This window comes from Odocoileus virginianus, chromosome 28 (genome assembly GCF_023699985.2).
Source record: "Odocoileus virginianus isolate 20LAN1187 ecotype Illinois chromosome 28, Ovbor_1.2, whole genome shotgun sequence".
Classification (NCBI taxonomy): domain Eukaryota; kingdom Metazoa; phylum Chordata; class Mammalia; order Artiodactyla; family Cervidae; genus Odocoileus; species Odocoileus virginianus.
The window spans coordinates 22,396,227-22,419,187 of record NC_069701.1 but is presented as its reverse complement, the minus strand read 5'-3'; the positions used below and the strand labels follow the sequence as shown (position 1 = coordinate 22,419,187).

Genomic DNA, 22,961 nt, shown 5'->3' with positions numbered 1-22,961 from the left:
ATAGGAACAGAGAATAAAGAAAGATAGGAAATGAAGATGTTTAAAGGACTCCATGTCAGGCAGAAAAATGAGAAGGAAACGGGGAGGAAGTGAGATAGAAGGAAGCCAGGTGCAAGAAAGTCAGAAGGTAAACTCAATAGGTGTGCTCGGGAGATAAAGTTACATCAGCAAGGATGGAAAAACAGCTTACAAATGATGACCAGCAGAAGCAAGAAGTCCTAACAGTGCATCAGACTGATAATAGAAATTTGTATAATTTAGTGGAATATAATATAATCTTGAATTGACTTGTAGGCGTGCTGATGGTTGTGATACTGATATTGTCATTCCAATACTGTTTTGTGAGTAATGCATGTAGGTTAAAGCAAATATATTGTGTGGGGTAACAATCATTCTCACATATTGTGAGAGAAGAGAGATTAAAAATATGCTGTGCTGCTGTAGATTATCAATATGATTTCTCTGTCTCTCTGTCTCTGTCTCTCTCTCCTGAAAGGGCAATGTTGATTTAGAAGGTAAGGAGGAATTAGAAGCAATGATATTACAGTACAAATCAACACATTAAGCCACCAGGTCTTGCTATCTAAATACCATTTCCCATTTTAAAAAATAATCCTGAGCTTCTTGGAGCAGTGGCTAATTCCAGGTATGGGGAAGAAAAATTACAAGGTGAGCTTGGAAGCTGGTTGTCCCAGAAAGCATGGAGGCGTTCAAGAGCTACTGGAGACATATCTGAGGGTCACAGAGGCTTAAAGGGATTCCTGTTGGCTGAGTTTGAGATCATTGAGTGTCAAAAAAAAAACAATGATGGTGATGCATCATAACATAATTTAATAAAACAAACATCCCTAGATCCATGGAGATAGCCAAAGGTTAAGAGTGCTGCCACTCAGAGGTGTAGTGTTCAGCCTCAGGCCTCCTTCTGTTGCCAAGCAGGCATGAAGAGACCATCGGGAGGAATCTGGGGAAACAAAGGTTAGGAACAGTTCTACATACATAATATCATGACGTAGAGACTCCAATACTTTGGCAACCTGATGCAAAGAGCCAACTCATTGGAGAAGACCCTGATGCTGGGAAAGACTGAAGGCAGGAGGAGAAGGGGATGACAGAGGATGAGACGGTTGGATGGCATCACCAACTCAATGGACATGAGTTTGAGTAACCTCCGGGAGTTGGTGATGGACAGGGAGGCCTGGCGTGCTGCGATTCATGGGGTCGCAAAGAGTCAGGCACGACTGAGTGACTGAACTGAACTGAACACTGTTATGTGTCCTTCCGATTTAAAAACATGTTCCCTACACTTCCTCAACCCAGCTCCCATTTCCCTTTCACCTTCTTTGGAGGCAGGAATTGAGCTTGTATTCTGGCTGTGTTCTTAAACTTCTACTAAATCTATGTGCATCTACAAAAAGATATTTTTCTAAGTATCTAAAATTTTTGTACTTCACATTTAAGTTTTGGGTTTTCAATTCATGTCACTTTTTGCATAAGATGTGAGCTCAGGATCAAAAGGGTACACAGAATTTTGGACACAGTTGTCCCAACACCCTTCATCAAAGTACATACTGTCTCTCCATTGAATGAAATGCCTTCCGTATCACACAGCGAGGTTTTGTGTATTGTCTCTGTTTCAGGGGCATTTCTTCTTTAATTCACCTCCATCTGGCTTATATCACCATCGCTTGACTTGACCCAGTCTTCTCAGGGTCTCTGATGATGTCTGTCTAGTCAAGTAGTTTCTATTTTCATCTTTACTGCTCTTTGAGAAGTTTTGGGAGAACTGGCATCCCCATACATCTTTGCCTCTAGGACAACCTACTTCTCCTGGTTCTCCTCCTGCCAAGAGGGCTGCCGCCTTCCCATCTCCTTTGCAGGTGCCTTCTGTTCTACCCAGTCCCAGCACTCTTCCTTCTGCAACCCCTCTTTGGTTAAAAAAAAAAAAAAACACAAATATGTTTCCAAAGTAGAGAAATGAAGCCAGGCATAACCAAAAGAGGAACATAACACATCCCTTTTTATTACCCATCACCTGCTTCCCTACAGGCTTTCCTTGTGGCGCAGCTGGTAAAGAATCCACCTGCAATGTGGGAGACCTGGGTTCGATCCCTGGGTTGAGAAGGTTCCCTGGAGAAGGGAAAAGCTACCCACTCCAGTATCCTGGCCTGGAGAAATCCATGGGTTGTACAATCCATGGGGTCGCAGAGTCAGACACGGCTGCACTTTCACTTTTTTCTTCCCTACAGAGGCACGTGGATTATTGGGGGGGAGGGGTGCAGAGCATGTGAGTTGCTCCCTCCCCCATCCATTCTCCCCTTTATCTTCTGTAATCGAACTGCTCAGAAGTTAGATTAGGAAACATAAAGCATTGACCAGCTTAAACTGGTTTTGCTTCCTTAAAAATAGGTTGTTGATTAATCAGACCTGGAGTCACTTTGGCGCTAGCACTGCGCATGTGCAAGATGGGAACCCGGCCCCACCCCCCCCCCCCCACGTCTCCAGGATGATTCCAGAACCAAGAATCTTCTGTCTAGGGAACTCAAAGAATAGAAATGTTGCCACCCGAGTTCTTTAGGAAGCAAGAAGTCCTTCCAATATAAAAAAAAGTCCCGCTTCGAAGCAGCACAAGTAGTTCTGTTACCATAGGTGGACTGATTCCAGACTAGCCAATCAGCTTCCAAGTTTGAAATTCACCTAACCCTGGATAGGGCAGACAGCTTTGATCCAACCTCCTGTCTCCTTGTCAGTCGACCTCCTAATCAAGCTTTTTCTCTTCTCAGAAGCGAATGTCATGGTTTTGGCTTCTGTGCGTGTTAGGCAGCAAGCCCTTGCTAGGTAACGTTTCCCTCCCTCAGCTGTCTGCAGCTGTGTGGCTGAGTTCTGGCTTGAGATGGAGAAGCGGAATTGGTGTGTGCAACTGCAGAGATACTCCCTCAAAGAAAAAGACCTACCATTCTCCTGTTCGCTCCTTTCTGCAGTTTGGTTGCCAGAACAGCCGCCTTGTTCTGTCCGTCATGGCCTACTCTTTGCGACCCCATGGACTGCAGCACACCAGGCTTCCCTGTCCTTCACCATCTCCTGGAGCTTGCTCAAACTCATGTCCATGGAGTTGGTGATGCCATCCAGCCATCTCCTCCTCTGTTGTTCCCCTTCTCCGCCTGCCTTCAATCTTACCTAGCATCAGGGCCTTTTCTAATGAGCTGACTTTTCTCATCAGGTGGTCGAAGTATTGGAACTTCAGCTGCAGCATCAGTACTTCCAATGAGTATTCAGGACTGGTTTCCTTTAGGATGGACTGGTTTGATCTCCTTGAAGTCCAAGGAACTCTCAAGAGTCTTCTCCAGCACTACAGTTCAAAACCATCAGTTCTTTGCCTGGGACCCTCCAATATGGGGGCGTGTTTTCCCACACCAAGTAACTCTGTGATGCCAGCTGAGAGTCCTCCAATTCAATTCAGTGCTGATGCTATTCACATGGAGATATGTCAGCGGCCAGGAGCAAGTCTCAGGCCCACAAGCTTTCAGGTGCCAGTTGCAAGTGCAGGTCTTCAGCTGTGTTTCTGACCAAGCAGCTGTAAATCAGAGGTCCCCATCTTGCCCTCTTTGATTTCCATTGATTTGCTAGAGTGGCTCACAGAATTTAGGAAACCAGTTTGCTTATTAGAGTGTGTGTGTGCTCTTTTGTGTCTGACTCTCTGTGACCCCATGGACTATAGCCCTTCAGGCTCCTCTGTCCATGGAATTTTCCAGGCAAGAAGACTGAAACAGATTGCCATTTCCTACTCCAGGAGATCTTCCTGACCCAGGGATCAAACCTGAGTCTCATGCATAGGCAGGCCGATTCTTTACTACTGCACCACTTGGGAAGCCCCACTTACTAGATTATTGACTAGCTATAAAAGAATACAATTCAAGAACAGCCAAATGGAAGAGATACACAGACGAAGGTATGTAAAAAGGGATGTGGATCTCCTAGGCTTTCTCTGAGTCACTCTTCCAGCACCACCATGTGTTTGCCAACCTAGAAACTTTCCGAACCCCTTCCTTTTGGGCTTTTATGCAGGCTTTGTTATGTAAGTTGATTGATTAAATCATTGGCTATTGGTAGTTGAACTCAATCTCCAGCCCCTCTCCCCCCAAAGGTGGGAGTGGGACTGAAAGCTCCTACCTTTCAATTGCCATGGTTGGTTCCTGTGGTCCCATTCTTATGTATTTTCCAGAAGTCACCTTATTAACATAAACTCGGATGTGGTTGAAAGGTGTTTGTTATAGATAACAAGACACTGTCCTACCACTTAGGAAATTGTGGGGGTTTTAGGTACTCTGTGTCAGAAAGGGGGACAAAGAACAAATATATATTTCTTATTATAAGTCATTATATCACAGACCCTAAAGTGGGAGCTGCCCACTAAGGGAGATGGGAAGACCAAGAAGGCCTGAGATGCTGTTCCAACTCCATAGAACTTGTATACAGGAGAGGAATATGAATATTGTTGACGAATAGTTTTAAGGGATTAGATCTGGTAGGCAGAGTGCCTGAAAAACTATAGTCGGAGGTTCACAACATTGTACAAGAGGCAGTGAAATCTTTGTTATTTGGGATTTTTCTCACATCCAAAATTGATCTAACTCAAGTTAGATATCCTTTTGGATTCTTTATTAACACCTGTATATTTCTTTCCCATATATGTATGTATGAGTCTGTGGCTGTTTTTTTTCACTAAACAATACAGTTCACTCCTTCGTCCTCATCACCTTCCATGCTTCATTCATTCCTACAATTTGTGGATCCTTGTGGCCCTCATCCTCTCTGTCACCCCCCTAGTCCAAGTCACCATTGTTGTTGTTCAGTCACTAAGTCCTGTCCAACTCTTTGTGACCCCATGGGCTGCAGCACGCTAGGCTTCCCTGGCCTTCACTGTCTCTCAGAGTTGGCTCAAACGCATGTCTATTAAGTCAGTGATACCATCCACCCATCTCATCCTCTGTCATCCCCTTCTCCTCCTGCCTTTAATCTTTTCCAACATCAGGGTCTTTTCCAGCGAGTTGTCTTTTCCCGTCAGGTGGCCAAAGTATCAGAGTATTGGAGCTTCAGCTTCAGTATCAGTCCTTCCAATGAATATTCAGGGTTGATTTCCTTTAGGATTGACTGGTTTGATCTCTTTGCAGTCCAAGGGCCTCTCAAGAGTCTTCTCCAGCACCACAGTTTCCTTCTTTCCTATTTTTAATGAGTAGGCAGGGCTAAATTTTTTTGTTGTTGTCATTGTTTGGCTGTTGTCATTGCTTTGGGCCCTGAGGCTTGCTAGATCTTAGTTCCCTGACCAGGGATTGAACCCACAACCTCGGCAGTGAAAGCTTCAAGGTTTCACCACTAGACCTCCAGGGAATTCCCCCACCATAATTTCTAAGTTTTGCCAACTTATCATTCTGCTTCCACTCTTGCCTAGAGGTAGAACCAACTTATTCTTCGATCCATTTTTCACCTAGTGCTCAGTATGATTTTTTAAAAAACATAAGTCAAGCCATGTCAGTCTGTGTTAAAAACGCTTCAGTACTTTCCTGCCTTATGTAGCATGAAATTGAAGCCGTTTAACAAGCCTACAAAGCTGAGAGGGAGTCACTCTGCCCATCCTCTGACTCCATTTCTTTTTCACTACTGCATGTCTCTTGATTCCTTTCTCCATCGTCAAGCCCTTTGCTGTCTCTGTCATAGGTCATCTGGAGCATCCTTCCCACAATATGTGCCCCACTGGTGCTTGCTAAAATGTCACCTCCTTAAAGAGGCTTTCCCTTAGCTGGCTTTGCACTCTATTTCCCTTATAACCCTCATTACAATTTGTAATTATATCTACCTCTGTTCAGTGACTTGGTCAGTCTCTTCCTCTCCTGCTGGTTCCAGAACCAAGGACCATGCTTGTTTCAAGTATCACTCCATCCTCAGGAGCTACCAGAGATCCAGACACACAGAAGGAACTCAGTAAATACCTGTCAAATGAAAGAACCTGTGAAATGAAAGAACCCCGATTTAGAGTTAAGAGACTTTGGTTCAAGTACCATCCTTACTGCTTACAGGCTGTGCCACCTTGGGGAAATCAATCAACTTTCTGAGCCTATGGGGAACATGTGGAAAATGAAACCTGCCCTGATTATCTCATAGGATTGAAGTGAAAATCAAATGGGATGAGGTAAGGTCAAATTTTTAAACTGTGAACAGATGTGAAGGGTTAATTTGCTGTGGAGGTGAAGGAAACATGCGAGAACCTACTTTCTCAAATACCTGTATGTAAACTAGGCCTCTGTAAACTGGTCTGTCCAAGGCCTTGTTAATAATAACTGTTGATTCCTGGTCATTTCCTCCCATTATACAGCTGTAAATGGAGGGTTTTCTTGGCATACAAACTTTAGCGCTACTTACACCACCAGTTCCAGTAAATGAGTCCTTTTGAATTAAGAATGGGGAGTTTAGTGGCAGCTGCTAGCTGAAATGAAAGTTTTTTGCTAAGAACAATAAAACCTTCCCTCCCTTGCCCCTTGATCTGCTTTGCTTAGTTTGCTGGTGATTGCTGGGGTGTGGTATTTACAGAAAAGTTAAGAAAAGTGCAGGAGGTGGCCTGCTCCTTTGCACTGGATGCCTCGGTGGTGTAAATAATCCTCTTTTAATCACAGTCTAAACATGGTCCTAAAACAAGATGTTTGTGCCAAAAAGAATTCCAGGAGGCATTACTCTGATGGTGGGGGGCTTGAAAGGGGGAGTAGGGATGAGTGGGTTAAATAATAGAATCATCAGCCTCACTGGGTTTGGGCAGGGGGGTGGGGTACACACTTTTGTTGTGTGGATTACCAAAGAAAGAATTGAAACTTCGCTTTTCCTTTTAATAATCACCTTACTCTAATGGTACTTCTGCTGTTTAAACTGTAAAGAATGTGGTCCTGTTGTCTCCCTCACAAAACATCTATACAAACACATTTGGATTTTTTTCAAGAAATACTTTATTGGTGGATAATTTTAGATTTCTACAAAGTTGCAAGAATAGTACAAAGAGTTCTTGTATCATTACTTATCTTCCCTAATGTTAACATCTTACTGTGGTACATTTGTCACAGTTAAAAATCAATATTGGTATATTATTACTATTATCAACTAAAATCAATACTCTATTCAGATTGTCTTAGTTTTTACCTGCTGTCCTTTTTCTGTCCTGGGATCACGTTTGATTGGAATTGTTTTGCTTGTTTGTTGTTTAAATGTTTTCTAAAATTTTTATTTTATATGAAAGTATAGTTAATTTACAATGTGTTAGTTTCAGGTGTTTAGCAAAGTGATTTAGTTATATTTATACATATGTCTATTCTTTTTCAAATTGTTTTCCCATTTAGGTTATTAGAGAATATTGAGTTTCCTGTGCTATACAGTAGGTCCTTGTTGATTATATATTTTAAATATAGTAGTATGTGTATATATAAATATAGTAGTACGGGCTTCCCAGGTAAGTCAGATGGTAAAGAGTCTGCCTGCAATTCAGGAGACCTGGGTTTGATCCCTGTATTGGGAAGATCCCCTGGAGGAGGGCATGGCAACCCACTCCAGTATTCTTGCCTGGAGAGTCCCATGGACAGAGGAGCCTGGTGGGCTGCAGCCCATGGGGTCACAGAGAGCAGAGAGCGGGACACAACTGAGTGACTAAGCATGAGTTTATGTCAATTCCAAACTCCCAGTTTATCCCTCCTCCCCATCTTTCCCCTGGTTGGGATTGTTTTTGCATCAACATTAAAGTCATTTAAAAAAAGACAAACACAAATGTAACAACAGGGAAACCATTTTTTTTTTTTTTGAGAGCATAAGTTTGCAGGCTTACAGGTCTTTGCCAGGAAAACCATTTCTTTTTTGTTTTTTAAGCCACACCATACAGCATGCAGGGATCTTAGTTCCCCAACCAGGGATCGAACCTGTGCCCCCTGCATTGGGAGTGTGGAGTCTTAACCACTGGACAGCCAGGTAAGTCCCATAAAAATCTTTTTTTAAAAATTTATTTTTTTTTAATTGGAAGATAATAGAAAAACCTTTTTATAGTTATTCAATATCATCTTTCCAAATTCAGACTGTGGGTCTCCAGCTAAAGACACTTTTTAAAAGAAAGCATGAATATCTACCCGAAGGACCCTATGTAGAGGCTGCGATTGGTAGTGGAGTGAGGAGAAGGAGCGGAGACTTGCGTTCTATGGTGCCTCTGCCCTTAGTGGAAAGAGATTGTGCTGGAATCTCTGCCATCTCAGTAATCAGGTGACAGTTATGCACACTCAGTTTCTTGTTCTATTGCATGCAGGTATTGATGCTTCCATGGAGGGTTTTAGTAAATGTTAGTTGCAAAGTAAATGAAAGTTTTAGCAATGTGCCCTGCATACTAGGACTCAGTAGCTATTACAGTTATTCTTTTATATTTAAAGGAAGGGAGCAAGGCATTTTGGAAATGTTTTACTTAGGGACGGCTTGTTTCAGTTCATTGCCACTGAATAAAAACACCTTAACGTCACTGACCACAAACACACTCAGCCACATTCTTCCCCCATATGGTTTCCTCTTCCTACGCCATAAAAATCATACCATCCTTCAAGACTTGGGGCAAATTTCTCCACAGAACATTCTCACATGCTCTCAATGCTGGGAAAAAACCAGGAAGATCTATGAGTCTGTTCCCTCATCTGTAAAATAGGATTTAAAATAGTCATGGTGGATTGAAGGAAATAATGTACATAAAATGCTGATCACCACATCTAGCACAGAGGATGATCTTCTGAAATAATCAACAGTAACAGCAACAATAATAATAGCTTTTCTTTAAGACAGAGGCAGTGAGAATGGAAGGAACAGTAGAAAATCTCTTAAGGACTTACATACCAGGACAGACCTTAGAGGTTGATCCTTTGTATGGAATGGATGAGAGGAAGAGATCAGGAATGGCACGTGTCTCTAATTTTTGAGCAAGACAAATGAAGGCATTCTTGGAGTTAGGGGTAAGACTTTGGTGAAGTTTTTTTAATTGTTCTTTTGCAGGGGGTTGTTTTGTTTTTGCTTTGTTTGAATGGAGTATTACAACTAGAAGATATGCCCGTGGCCCTGGGCATGGTGGCATTTAACAGGTTCTTAGGATACCTGAGGGTAGGTATCCAAAGACTGCTGACTCTGAGCTGAGGAGAGAGATATCTGAGTGCCAGGTTGGGGTGTGATAGCTTACGGTGAAAGATGTCAGATTCGTGATCTCCAAAGAAGAAGATTTAGCTTCGGGACCAGGGACCAGGCTTGATCACACAGGAGCTTTTATGTAGCAGAGTTTTATTAAAGTGAAAAAGGGACAGAGGAAGCTTCTGACATAGACTTCAGAAGGGGGATGGAGAGTGCCCCCATTCGCTAGTCTTAGCAAGGGAGCTGTTTACGTTTTAACTGGTTTTACATAAATCAAAAGAAGGTCTCAAGGTTGTAAAGATCTTGCTAGACCCACTTTCACAATTTACATTTTAAGATGACAGGAGTAGTCAGAAGTTTCTTATTAAGGAGAAACATGTCCTCAAGTGAGATACATTCTTATATTGACTAAGACAAAGTAATGAAGAAAAAAAGGTGCTTTTCTCCTCCTTGAGAACTCCAGACCCCTATCTCCTCCTGGGGAACCCCGGACTTCTTATCAGCCTGCCTAGGAATTGACTCTCAGGAGCACCATCAAACCAGAGAGAGGGGGTAGATCACTGGAGTAACTCGTCAAGGACTAAGGAGAAAACCTTGAGAAACATCTACATTAAGAGAAATACAGAGGGTGACAAGCCCAAGGATGAGGCTTCTCCAGCTTGAGGGGCTGAGAGACATCCAGCAGTAGCTAGAAGGGAATGGAAGAGGAACGAGATTTTTCAGGGCATATTTCGGGGAAGGTCACGCATCTATGCTGATAGGAAGGTACTAGTGAGAAAGATGGGCTGAAGTTGGATAGAGAAGGATTCCTGGAGGGAAGGGAAAAATTGACAGAGGAGTGAGCAAACCGAGGACCTGTGGAAGGCACAGGGTGGGGTTGCAGCTAAGTTTTTAAGTCGGGGTGGTTTGAGCTTGGCCAAATATTAGGTTGGCCAAAAATTTCATTCGGGTTTTTCTGTAAGATCATATGGAAAAGCCCAAACTAACTTTTTGACCCCACCGAGTAGCTTCCTTCCATCTCTCCTCTAGTAAAACACTTTGTATGTTTAAAGGATGGACTCTCAAAGTGTGATGGGGGTCCCTTGGAAGTCCCCAAGATCCTCCCATAGCTATACAGTGGGATTTCCTGTACAATAGAGGCTGCATGTGCCATAGTGTCTTCTTCCCGTGAAGTCTTATGTTTCTTAGAATTTTCTAAGGTGATGAATCTAGATTTATGTACATTTATAGTGATTAACTTAGTTTTTTCTCAGTACTTTCTCAGCTGTTGTGTTTTTACAGCTGTCTTCAGTTATACCTGCTATGACATCTGTAACCTTATTATCATCCAGTAAATTGCTATCTTGAAATTCCCATATTTTCCTTGCATCTGTACAGAAACATAAGAAATACAGGTGGTTGTCTTGTTTAGCAATAATATTTTTAAATTTTTGGAAAATGTTCCACACTGTAAGATTTTGCCAAAAACTACTACTGTTTTATAATTTTATATTTTATTTTAAAAGAAAAGAAAATGCGCAATATATTTTTCTTATGTTTAAGGGTGAATTGTTGACTTTTGAAATGGAGACTAAAAGAGTCACTTTCTCAATCCATAGCTGCACTGTCTACTTCTAAAGATGCTAAAACAGATAAAAATGACATATCAGAGTTCCAGGAAGGCAGGAATATACTACTCCCATCCCCCACAAAAACAAAAATGAAAATTGGATGAAACAGTTAAAAAAAGAAAGAAAATATGGTAAAAGTTAATTTTGTAATATTTTACCTTTCTTATACAACAGATCATTTGGGAATAGTATTATGGTTCCAGTTAAATTGTACATCATTCTGAGATCAATCATTCAGAATGTAAAGAAAAGAACTGAATTGCATTTTTAAAACAAAAACAAAAGACACTGTTTAAAAAGTTAAAAAGTTTGTTACAGATTTTCAGACTAGAAGTGGAAAGGCCACTGAAGTAACTCACTGAGTAAGTCAGGGTCTTGCATTAGCTAAGGAATCACACTCTGCAGCTGAGAGATGAAAACCCTGTAAGCTAACAATGCGGAACACCTGCTGGATGAACAGTCAGTGAAAGAAATCATGATGGTGCCACTTTCCAATGATAGAGTAACTCATCAAAGACGGAGTTAATGAATCGTCTGCAAAACTGTACTTTCGTTTTGAAAATGGACAGATCTGCACAGAAGCCCAGACATCCTATTCTGTATTTACTTGGTAGTCAAAGCAGATAATCATCAAATAATATTTGGAAATGCTTGACAACAGACATAAATGTTGCTGAAATATTTAAAGTGTTGAATACCTTTTTGAATCTTAGGTTTTATTCAACTACCACCTTGACGTTTTTAGTGATAGTGCAAAGTTGGTTGTTGGTACAACTGCTGGCACCTTGGCACAAATTGAGGCAGGGGTGCTAAACTACACCAGTGGTCATTGCTTTTTCTGCTGACTTTTGCCCAAACACAGCTAGTTTCACTTAAGAATGTGCTTGGTGGGACAGGAAAAATTATTAATGTTATCAAATTCCAATGCTTATAATCCTTTTAGTGCCTTGTATGATGACAGGGGAAGTGTGCATGAAGCATTTCTGCTGCATCCCAAAATGTGATGGTTATTCAAGGAAGAGCACTTGTGCAATTGAACTAGCCACGTTTCATCAGACTCCATCTTTAAAAAAATATTTATTTTTATTTATTTGGCTGTACTGGGTCTTAGTTGTGGCATGTGGGATCTAGTTCTCTGACCAGGGATCGAACTTGGGCCCCCTGCTTTGAGAGCATGGAGTCCTAGCCACTGGACCACCAGGGAAGTCCCCAGGACTCCATTTTTTAAAAGATTTTTTATTTTTGGCTGTGCTGGGTCTTCATTGCTGTGCACAGGCTTTCTCCAGCTGCTGGGAGAGGGGCTACTCTCTAGTTGCAGTGCGCGGGCCTCTCATCTCGGCTTTTCTTGTTGTGGAGCGCAGGCTCAGTAGTTGTGGCAGAAGGGCTTAAGTTGCCCCACAGCACGTGGGATCTTCGTGGACCAGGGATCAAACCCATGTCCCCTGCAGGCAGATTTGTATCCACTGTACCACCAGGGAAATCCCAAAAGGAATTTGGGTTTCAAATTGCTACTAACCTTTAAAAAATACCACTTGTCCAGTTTTGCTGTTATTGTATTAAAGAGCCACAATCACATAAGGTTGATCCAATACTTCTCCTTTTCCAACTGGGTATTTGTATGAAGTCAAGTTTTCTTCCTATTGCAACAGATTGTAGAAATAGATAAGAGAATTGAGCTGTCTCCTATTAAGCCAATCATTAAAGAGTTTTGCAGAAATGTAAAGTGCCACTCTTCCAACTTTTTTGTTTTGTATATATCAATATTGACCTTTTGTAAAATATGGTGTTTATATGAATATGTAACAACATTGTTTTAAAACTAAGTAATAAGCATTTATTACTTCCATTTGTTACTCTAAGATCCCCTGGAGAAAGGCCCAGCAACACACGCCAGTATTCTTACCTGGAGAATCCCATGGGCAGAGGAGCCTGGTGGGCTACAGTCCATGGGGTCGCAGAGTTGATCACAACTTAAGTGACTTAACACAGTATGCACAATAAGCATTTAAATTTTTTCTCAGTCTTAAAATTTCTTACACCAGAAGTATTAATAGATAAAACACACAGAAACAAACAAAAATCTGTTAGATGCTCAACAATTTTTAACAGTGTAGAGGGATGCATGAGGCACTGCAGTTTGAGGATTACTGGTTCAGGCCCCAGGGAGCAGGGCTAGTGATGAGAGAGATTCAGGTGGATAAGAAAAGTTTTTAAATAGCTGTTAATTTTTTTCTTATAACTTCAGAATATTAAAAAGCCTAAAACTCTATTACGTCTACCTGTTGGTTGGAGTTTGGTTAAATGGGTTTTTCCAGTTTAGTCAAGGAAGCAGGATGGTGTATTAGGGTAGAGGCACCTGAATTTGGATTCTGTCTGAGATAAGCAGGGGGAAATTACCAAAACTCCTGGCCTCAGTTTGTCCATCTGTAATGTGGGGTAACAATTTCTACCTTAGACGGGTTACTGTGAGGATGAAACTTCTTGTAAATCTTGGCTGAAGTGTGATCTGGGGACTAACAAGGGTGAGTGAAAGTTGCTCAGTCGTATCTGACTCTTTGCGACCCCATGGGCTATACAGTCCTTGGAATTTTCCAGGCCAGAATACTGGAGTGGGTAGCCTTCTTCAGGGGCTCTTCCCAACCCAGGGATCGAACCCAAGTCTCCCGTATTATGGGCAGATTCTTTACCAGCTGAGCCACCAAGGAAGCCCAGGAATGCTGGAGTGGGTAGCCTGTCCCTTCTGCAGGAAGGGATTCCCAACCCAGGAATCAAACTGGGCTTTTCTTCAAGGCAGGCAGATTCTTTACCAACTGAGCTGTCAGGTAAGCCCCTAACAAGGGTTAGCAATGCTAAATACTCTGAATCATGATCTGTATTTTAATGAGATCCCAAGGTGATCTTATGCTCCTTAGAGTTTGAGAAGCACTAATGTGTAAGGCCCCTAGCAGAATGCATGCCGGTTGCAGGTGCTCAAAACAAAACAAAACAAAAATTTTCCTTTCAGTATTTACTATTCTTCAGTTTATAACTATTTTAGTCTTTTTGACTGAAGTAATGGTTTGGTTTTTAAAAACACATCTGACCAGTTAATTTAGTGTTTTTCTTTTACTTTATTATTGGCCTAAGTAGCCCCTCAACTCATTTGAAAGATTAGAGCTTTCAGACATATGGTTTAGACTCTAGAGGGCCTCCGTCCCTCCTTTTAATTTATTTATTTACTCAACACATATCAAACACCTAATATGTGTTAGGGACTATGCATAACTCTAGGAAATAGCATGCAAGGTGAGCCTGCTATTCACCCTTGTGAAGTTCTGCTAAAGGAGTTAACTTAGAACCGAAATGTGCCATTTGTAAATCCTCAGGAAGTAAAACTTTGTGCATGGAGAGGAATAGCATACATTAAAAAAAAAAAAAAATCTCCAGAGTAGTTTTTCTTTTCCTTTTCTGGATTTTCTTAACTTTTATTTTATTTTAAAATTTCATTTGCATTTATTTTTTGCGACATTATTCCTGGACTGTAAGTTTTTTTTTCTTCTGTTTCTTCTGGAACATCTTTGTCTTCTGTGCAGCCTCCTTTTCTGGTTTAGGAACGGTCTGTTCTTTTTCCATTAGGATCGTTTCGATGTGGCAGGGAGAGCTCAGGGACAGGTTAATCCCACCGTGAGCCGGCATTTGGGGGGCTCTGTTCACTTGGATGGGCTCAGTGAGCAGAGAATCTACATCTAAGCCCTTCAGTTCAGCTTTACTCTGCATTTTTGAGCAGGTGCAGTAAAATACTATTCAGCACTCTGTCTGGGCCACAGACCCTGTGTCCAGCCCCACTGTTTGACTTGTGCACACCTAGCAACTCCAAGCTACCAAGAGTGGAATGGTACACGTCACTTCTGTAGGGTGACATCCTTCAGATACTTGATGACTTTTCAGACACGCATACCCTTAAGACCTGGGTGGTTTCATGAGTGCCATTAAAGTGAACACAAGGATTTGAACCTCTTGATTTGCTTGATTTTGTGGGGCTTTCTGGGTCAAGTGAATAGCACATCATTTTTAGAGGTCATCTCGGGCTGCTTGCTTACCCCAAAAGTTAACTTTTATTAACATAGAAAAAAACTTTATTTACATCACAGAATACTTTTTAGTTTGAATTTTACGTGGCCTTATGATAATATTGCTTACCTCAGGGACTTCCCTGGTAGCCTAGTGGTTAAGACTCTGGGCTTTCATTGTCCTGGCACCAGTTCGGTTGCTGGAGAGGAAACTGAGATCCTGCAAGCCACCTCACACACATGCACACACACATATTTCTTACCTCAAGTTTTTTCACTTGCCTGCCATAATTTTGACCATTAATGGAATGTTAAATCTTCGAACATGTGAGTTATTTTTCCAAGACTGAAATAATACTGAAATTCTGTACCCATTGAACAACTCCCTATTTCCCTATGACCCCGGCTCTTCAACTGTAATTTTACTTTTTGTTTTTATGCATGTGGCTATATTCGATATCTCATATAAGTATGATCATATGATATTTGCCTTTTTACTACTAGCTTATTTCACTTGGCATAATGTTCTTAAAATTTATTCATGTTGACATGATAGCATGTGACAGGATTCCTTTTCTTTTTTAAGTGGAATAATATTCCATTGTGTGTGTATACCACTTTTTCTCTATTTATCCATTGATAGTTATTTGGGTTGCAGCAGCTGTTGTGAATAAGGGGAGTGATGTGAACGTGAATACCTCTTGGATATTAAACATAATGCTGGTATGCACATGGGTGTGCCACTAGAATACTTTGATGTAGACATGAATCCATCCCCATGCTGGAAAATAGTTCTTGACTGTAAGTAATAACTGTAGACTTGAACTGGCAGAGAGGGATAAGGTGGGCCATTTCTGGTCAAGATTCCATCTCTGGATATCCCTCTGGGCAACAGCAGAGAAAAGGAGAAAATAGCCTGAATTATTCAGAGCAGAAAGGGTTTCTGGTCTGAAAAATTGCATGCCTACTGTATGCAGGACACCATGCTAACATTTTCATATGTGTTGAGGGGGAAATGTGGGATATTTCTTGAAGTAAGATAATTATGATAGTTAAGACTGGTTTTGCTCCAAATTCCCATGGCACTGAAGGGATCCCCAGTGTCAGGCACGGGCCCAGCAGGGGAGGATATCCGAACCTTAGCATGGAGGGCTTTTTTTTTTTTTTAAAGAGAGTTGAGAATAAAATATATTCAAATATAACACAAACTACTGAAATTTAAGCTTGACAACTTCTTTCCAGGCTGTCGGAGTATCAGCTCAGTTCATTTCAGTTACTCAGTCGTGTCTGACTCTTTGTGACCCCATGGACTACAGCACAGCAGACCTCCCTGTCCATCACCAACTCCTGGAGTTTACTCAAACTCATGTCCATTGAGTCAGTGATGCCATCCAACCACCTCATCCTCTGTCATCTCTTTCTCCTCCCACCTTCAATCTTTCCCAGCATCAGGGTCTTTCCAAATGAGTCAGTTCTTCACATCAAGTGGCCAAAGTATTGGAGTTTCAGCTTCAACACTTCACTTTTGTCTGATTATGTGTTAGCATAATAACTAACTGTGTGTCTGTGTGACCCATGTGGCAGAGATCAGGCTCTCCAAGGGCACAGAGTCTTTACCAGAGTTCTACCCTGATGCTCTTCATTGGTTGCTGGTTAAATAAATCATTGTTGCTGACAGTCCATCTTTAAAGAACTTAGTTTCACTGGGGAGCCCCAGAACCTGTATCAGGTTCCCCAGTGCTGCCTGTAGATGATATTGCTAATAAAATCAGTTCCTACACAAAAATCAAAACCAGCTTCTAGCTTTCCTGGGGACTAGGAAAATATGCCTTCAAGGAGGGAAAGAAAAACCATTGCAAACTTGAACCACTTAGATTGACTTTCATTGATTTATGTTAGTCTATCAGTTCAGTCCTCAGAGTAGGGAATAAGGATCACTCCAGACTCAACTTGTTGGTGTCACTCCACTGGAGCTGTTTTACCTGTAACCATAGTGAATTTGGCTATTTTGTAGTAGGGTTTCCCTGGTGGCTCAGATGGTAAAGAATCTGCCTGCACTGCAGGAGGGCCAGGTTCGATCCTTCAGGACGATCCCCTGGAGAAGGAAATGGCTACCTATTCCAGTATTCTGGCCTGGAAAATCCCATGGATAGAGGAGCCTGGTGGGTTACAATCCATGGGGAAGCAAAGAGTTGGTAACTGACCAACTAACACAACAACAATGGTACAGGGAAGCAGAAAAGGCACTGGCCTGAGAGTCAAAAATGGATTCTAGTCCTAGCTTGACCTCTAACTAGTTGGGTGCTTTAGACATGTGCCTCTCCCTCTGGAATATGAGCATATCTTCTGTAAATTCCAGCGGCCCTTGGACCAGAATAGCTCCATTCCTCAGACCGGAATAGCTTTAACAGTCTGTGAGTTAGGGATATTGCTTGATCATTGTGTCCATTCTACTTTTTATTTGGCATTTTTAATACATATATACATATATAAAAATTTGTACACAGTAAAAATACAAAATAAGTAATTTCTTCATAAGTTATGCAATTAAACAGCTACCTTTTTAAAGTTTAAAAACCATTGTAAAAAAAAAAGAGGAAATCTAGTCAGTTCTTTATATCATTCATAATAACCTTGGTATAAAATATCCATACATGTGTACAAAATAGTGTACAGTTCATAAAGGCTGTGCAAAGACAGCAAAGTTCCATGGAAAAAAAAATCAAAGAGGCTTGTGGGTCTCTATCTGTTCACCTCATGCCCAATGCTCAGTGAAACATCCCCAGTCATAATAAAAGGGCATAAGGGAGAATGCTTGGTGCATATACCATAGATGCTGAAATAGTAAAGGAAAGACTTTAAAACACACAGACAGAAATAGAGCCTTACTCTTCCTCCCGTTTAGAGATCTCACTTCTTTGCCCAGAGAGCAATGGGAATAGGACTGGTAGAAAAGATTCAGTGTTTATACGGTACCTTAGACCAGAAGGCACAGGTTTGTGGATTTTTTTTTTTTTTTTTTTAATTCTTGAGCTTTCTAAGGGCATTGCTATAGAAGACGGGGCCACCAGAGTTTGGAGTTGGCTAGGGCGTGTTTGCTACCTAAGATGGAGTGTAGAGGGGTCTGGGAATTCAGGGGTCTTGAAGTTACAGGCCTGATATTGTGAGATAACCTGTCTCGGTTTCCTACTTCAATACAGGCTCTCTTACAAGGTTGTTGCTGCTGAAGCCAGTAGCGCCTGGCACACAGCTTAACGGCGGGCTGTAGCGGTGAACACCCCTCAGTTCAGTTCAGTCGCTCAGTCGGGTCCGACTCTTTGCGACCTCATGAACCGCAGCACCCCTACGGTGTTTAAAATAGCTTGCAATAAAACACGATAGACAGAACCCCTCGTGGAAGAGTCAAGGCTGGGACCAAGACCTAAATTTAACTTGTGCGGAGAGGGCTGCTGGGGGAGGGGTGTAGGGGAAAGAAATGTCGTTTGGGGCAACGGAAGGGGCCAGGGTGCCCTCGGACAAGGTGACTTCTGCAGCAGGGAGCGGGCCGAGTGAACACGCACCGGATCCCACCTCTTCAATTTCAAAGCACTCGTAATCAGTACCCCGGGGGGCGCGGGGCCTTCTAAGACACCGTGATCTCCTCCTCGCCCTCCTCCTCGTCCTCGGAGTCGGAGAAGTCCGAAGCTTTGTCGGGGCTGCCCGAGCGCGCGGGAGAGGGGGGCAGCGGTGCTTCCAGCCGCGGGTCCCGCAGGTGCCGAGGGTCGGCGGGGGACGCGTGATAGCCCAGGCGGGGGCGGGGGCTGCCCGGGCCCTCGTCCTCCTCGTCGTCATCGTCCCCGGGACCCTTCTGGCCCACGTCGCTGAGGTCCGGGTGCGGGTTGAGTTTGGTGGGAAGGGTCTGCTCGCGGCAGCCCCCGCTGGACAGGAGCTCGCGTTCCTTAGAGTTCCGCCACTTCATGCGTCGGTTCTGGAACCAGATTTTCACCTGGGGCGAAAGGGGTGAGCCCAGGGGAGAGCGGAGGTTAGCGCGGAGCCCTCGCCACCGTCTGCCCGCTCCCCACCCCTTGAAGTGAGTTGGGACGCCACGTGGCACTTGCCCTTCACCCCCTCCCCCACCCCCATCCCCGCCACCCACTTCACGCATCTCTCGCCGGGTCTTAGGGTACCTGGCCGAGGTGGGCGGGGGTGGGGTCGACGCTGAGCCCGGCAGAGACGGGGCAGGGAGAGTGGCTACCTATCGCGAGGAGCCTTCGCAAAGCCGGCTCTTGCCCCTTCCATCCTCTCTAGTTCTGACCGCATCTGTACACTGGGGCCTAAACGGTTTCCGAGAACCCTCCCATTTGGACCATGCCTGGCGGGAGGGGCTACGGGGAGACCGCCCTCACCTGTGAGTCTTTCAAGCCCAACTTGGCCGCCAGCTTCTTGCGGTCCGGCTTGCTGATATACTTCTGCTTCTGGAACATCTTCTCCAGCGCCTTGCGCTGCACGTCGGAGAACACGGCTCGACGCAGCATGCCCCTGCGAGGCTTGCCGCGGGCGGCCAGTGGCCAGGAGAAGGTTCCCGGGATGGGCACGACGCTGGAGGACGCTGCGGAGGCCAGGAGTGCGAGGTGAGTGAGTGAGCGCCCTGTCCGCCCCTCCATGCGGCTTCCTTTGGTTTTCCTCTCTGATCCTTCGTCTCTTTAAAGCTCTCCTTTTTCTCCCGCTGGAGAATAGACTACGGAACCTACAAACCTGCGAGAATGAAAGGCGCTTTCCGCCCAAATAACTTTCCCTTTCAACCGTGCAAACCCGGATTAGGTAAAACCACGGAAACACAGAAAACAGCCCCCACAATAGCCTGTTTCGTTTTTCCATTCAGCGGTCTCAGGGAAACAAACCTGCGTGCATCAACTAATATAGCAGGAGAAAAAAATAAATTACAAAAGTAAAAATAAAATAGCCAGCCGAGGCCCCTTGGGTTTCCCCCCTAAGCTTTTAGCTCATTGCTGGCTTTTGCATTCTTTAGATGAAAATGAGGTGCTTTACTGATTTGTTAGAGAGGAGAAAATCCTCTTTGGATTTTTTTATTTTTGGAAAAATCCAATCAGTATTCATCTTTTTTATATTAATCTTTCCTCCCCTCACCCGCAAAACGTAAAGAATTCGGCCCGCATACATGAAAAGTGGCAGCTAATTAGCACATTGACCGCTTCCCAATGGGTATTGGCATGATAAAAGGCGGGGGTGGGGTGGGGGAGAGTTTCGCTTTAAGGGAGGGAAAAAAAAAAAAAACCCCAAAAGAAACAGAGACTCTAATGAAGCGTGAATGGTAATTGTGTAGTAATGAACTAACAGAAAAAGACTGAGGACAAGCAGCGAAAGCCATATATTACTGGGACAAAAGAGATTTACACTTTCAAACTAAACACAACTGCAGGCCAAGGCCATTGGGAGAATACTGATGGCAGAGGCTTCTCTTCCCCGAATTATTTTCATTAAATGGACATGAAAAGCTATTTATAAGGCTCGGGTTGTTTTTGTTAGAGCATTGAGCTGGGGGAGAAAGGGAGCAAATTCCATTAGCAGCAACAGCATGAATGGTGTGTGGGGGGGCGGTTGGTGAATTCTCTCTCCCCCTTTCAAAAATCAATTGCATGTTTCTTTCGCTGATATTGGGAAGAGCTGTGGAGGTTTTACTCACCCCCCCACCGACCATACCCAGTCTCCCTTCCCTTTAGAAGAGTTCCCGTCTCCTCACTCTTGACCAGCTGTAGAGTTTTGAGTCACCACTGGGATTGCAGGATGAAAACTTCGTGGAACCTGCTTAAGGTGTTTCTCCTTTAAACCGGGACCCAATTATGGACCTCCCTCCGACTTCTAATTTTACAAGTTCTACGGTCTTTAAAACGGTTTGGCGGTGGGGGAAGGGTGTAATTTGGGAAGTCGGACTGGAAATAGAGGGTTGGGGGTGTGGGAGGATCTAGTCCCCCTCCCCCTGGGCGACCCCAGGCATCCCACACAAGAGGGCACCCCATGTGGTCTTGTGAAAAGCCCGAAGCCCTGAATGAGTTTTAAAGAGAAATTAGCCCCGGCTGGTAGGTGTCTCTCGGCGGCTCGGAGGGGCGAGGGCTGGTCTGTGTGTGGCTGCCCGGAGGAGCTGACCAATTGGTCATGGTGCTGAAACCTTTGTGGGGAATCGTGGCCAAGTGCACTGACTCTGTGGGAAAACGGCGGCGTGAAGGGATGCCAACAGCTCCGCGCCGGGAAGGGAACCGCCTCAAATTGGGACCATGACAATTCCTGCTAATTTGTAGAGCAGGGAATTGGTGCAAAGTGTCAAGCAGTCACTGCTTGTGCTAAATAGGGCATCAAATTGGCGCGACGGATTCGTGAATGTTGTACGTCCCGCAACCTCTGAACCAGAGCGTAACCCCGTGGGGTGGACGGAGAAATACGGCTTCGGGGCAGGGAGCGACGGGCTGGGGCTGGGGGGACATCCAGCCTCCTGAAAGGAAGGGGGACGAGACTTACCTGGGAAATAAGACGATCTGATGAAAGGCTGGAAAGAGCCCTCAAAGTAGGGAAAAGCAAAGGTCTTGGGAGGGACACTCTGGAGCAAGGTGGGAGACGTTTCTGGGAGTGAGGGAAGGAGGAACAGAAGGAGGGAGACAGCAAGGGAATTTGATTAGGTCACCTGATTATTGTACAGGACAGTGAATACATGGCATGATTACACCTTAGGCTGGTTTCAAAGGCATCGTCCTCAATGACAGAGTAAAACACTGTCTCATCTGTGGAACTCTCCCCATCGTCCTCACAGTCGCTTCCCAACCCCCCACCCCACCCCCGGTCCAATGTCATCCTAGGCGCGAACAAGATGGATAGAACTGGAGCGGGGGAGAAAACAATTGCAGACCCATAATACTTGTTAAGCTAGTAAATATGTTGTCTTGGGTTTAAGAAATGGGCTCCCAGAAGCTGGATGGCAGAAACGCAGACGCCCAGGGGTGTGCGCTCGATTTCCCTGCTCCAGGGTACTGTGCGCGCTCAAACTGCAGGTGTTCACATTCATGCTGAGGGTGGGGCAAACCTGGAGGCTTTTCTTTCTGAGAACAGTCTGGACCTCCGTGTCACATTGCTTGACCTGGGTCCTCGGGGATGTTGAGTTAAGTGTGTGCGCTGCTGTGTGCGTGGGTACCCGCCGCATAAGGGAAACTGAGGACAAGACTCCGCACCCAGAACAGCCCTCAGCGTTTTGCTTTCACTTACCCGTTCTGGGCGCCGAGGAAAGGATGGCGTTCACTCCAAACTTCAGAAACGTGGGCTCGCTGGCAGGGGAGACGGCGGTCTGCGGTGAGCCGCCCCGCCGGCTGCCCGGGCCCGGGGAGCCCAGGTCCGAGGCCCCGGTGTCTGTGAGAGCCGCAGGGGCCCCCGGCCTAGGGGGCGACATGCTGGGGGTAGGCACGCTGCCTCGGGGCAGGTAGGCGGGGGGTCGGCTGATGCGGATCAGATCCTCCACCAGGAAGCTCGAGTGACCGGAAAATGCCGACTGCAGGGACTGGGGCAGCGTTAAGGTGGGCGTGGGGCGCAAGAGGCTGGGGTACCCGGCGGGGGGCGCGAGGAGGCCAGGGAACATCATTTTAGGCGCAGGGCGGGCCGAAAAACTTCTTCCAGTGGCCAGGAGGTAAATGCCTGACTTCCCGCCCCTCCCACCCCCGTGGTGTCCTCTCTCTTGGGCTTAGCAAACGTCTTTAAGGAACGATCCTACTTGGGCGTCTTCGAGTCCTCCGTAGTCCTCCCGTCGAGGTGATGGTTTTATAGTGGCCCGCCCGTTAAAGCGCTTTGAAAAGTGACAGCTCTGACAATGAAGTTCAACAAAGTTCTCCACTCGAGCTTCATTCGCCGGAGGCTCTGGGCGATCTGATTGGCGCAGGGGTGCAATTTATGATTGGATTAGTCTTCATAAGCATGGCCCGCACAATGGGCCGGCAACAAAGGCTGGCGCGCATCAATTCTGCGTATCGACCGCCTCTTTGCAATACAGTGCGCCCCCAAAGCTCTCGCCAGGAGTTTTTGTTCTGGAGCAACACCCGGGCTAATTAAATGCCTATTTAGAAGTTTCAGATGACATCTTGCCTTA

At 44.6% G+C, this 22,961-nt stretch overlaps 1 protein-coding gene across 1 annotated transcript; it reads right to left on the bottom strand.

Moving 5' to 3' along the window:
- Positions 1–18,461: 18,461 nt before the first annotated feature.
- Positions 18,462–22,460, bottom strand: DBX1 (developing brain homeobox 1). The gene is made up of 4 exons (XM_020910180.2): positions 22,091–22,460; positions 21,353–21,454; positions 19,225–19,427; positions 18,462–18,824 (listed from the first exon to the last, which is right to left on the bottom strand). The coding sequence occupies exons 1-4, from the start codon at positions 22,458–22,460 to the stop codon at positions 18,462–18,464; spliced, it is 1,038 nt and encodes a 345-aa protein (XP_020765839.1).
- Positions 22,461–22,961: the final 501 nt, after the last annotated feature.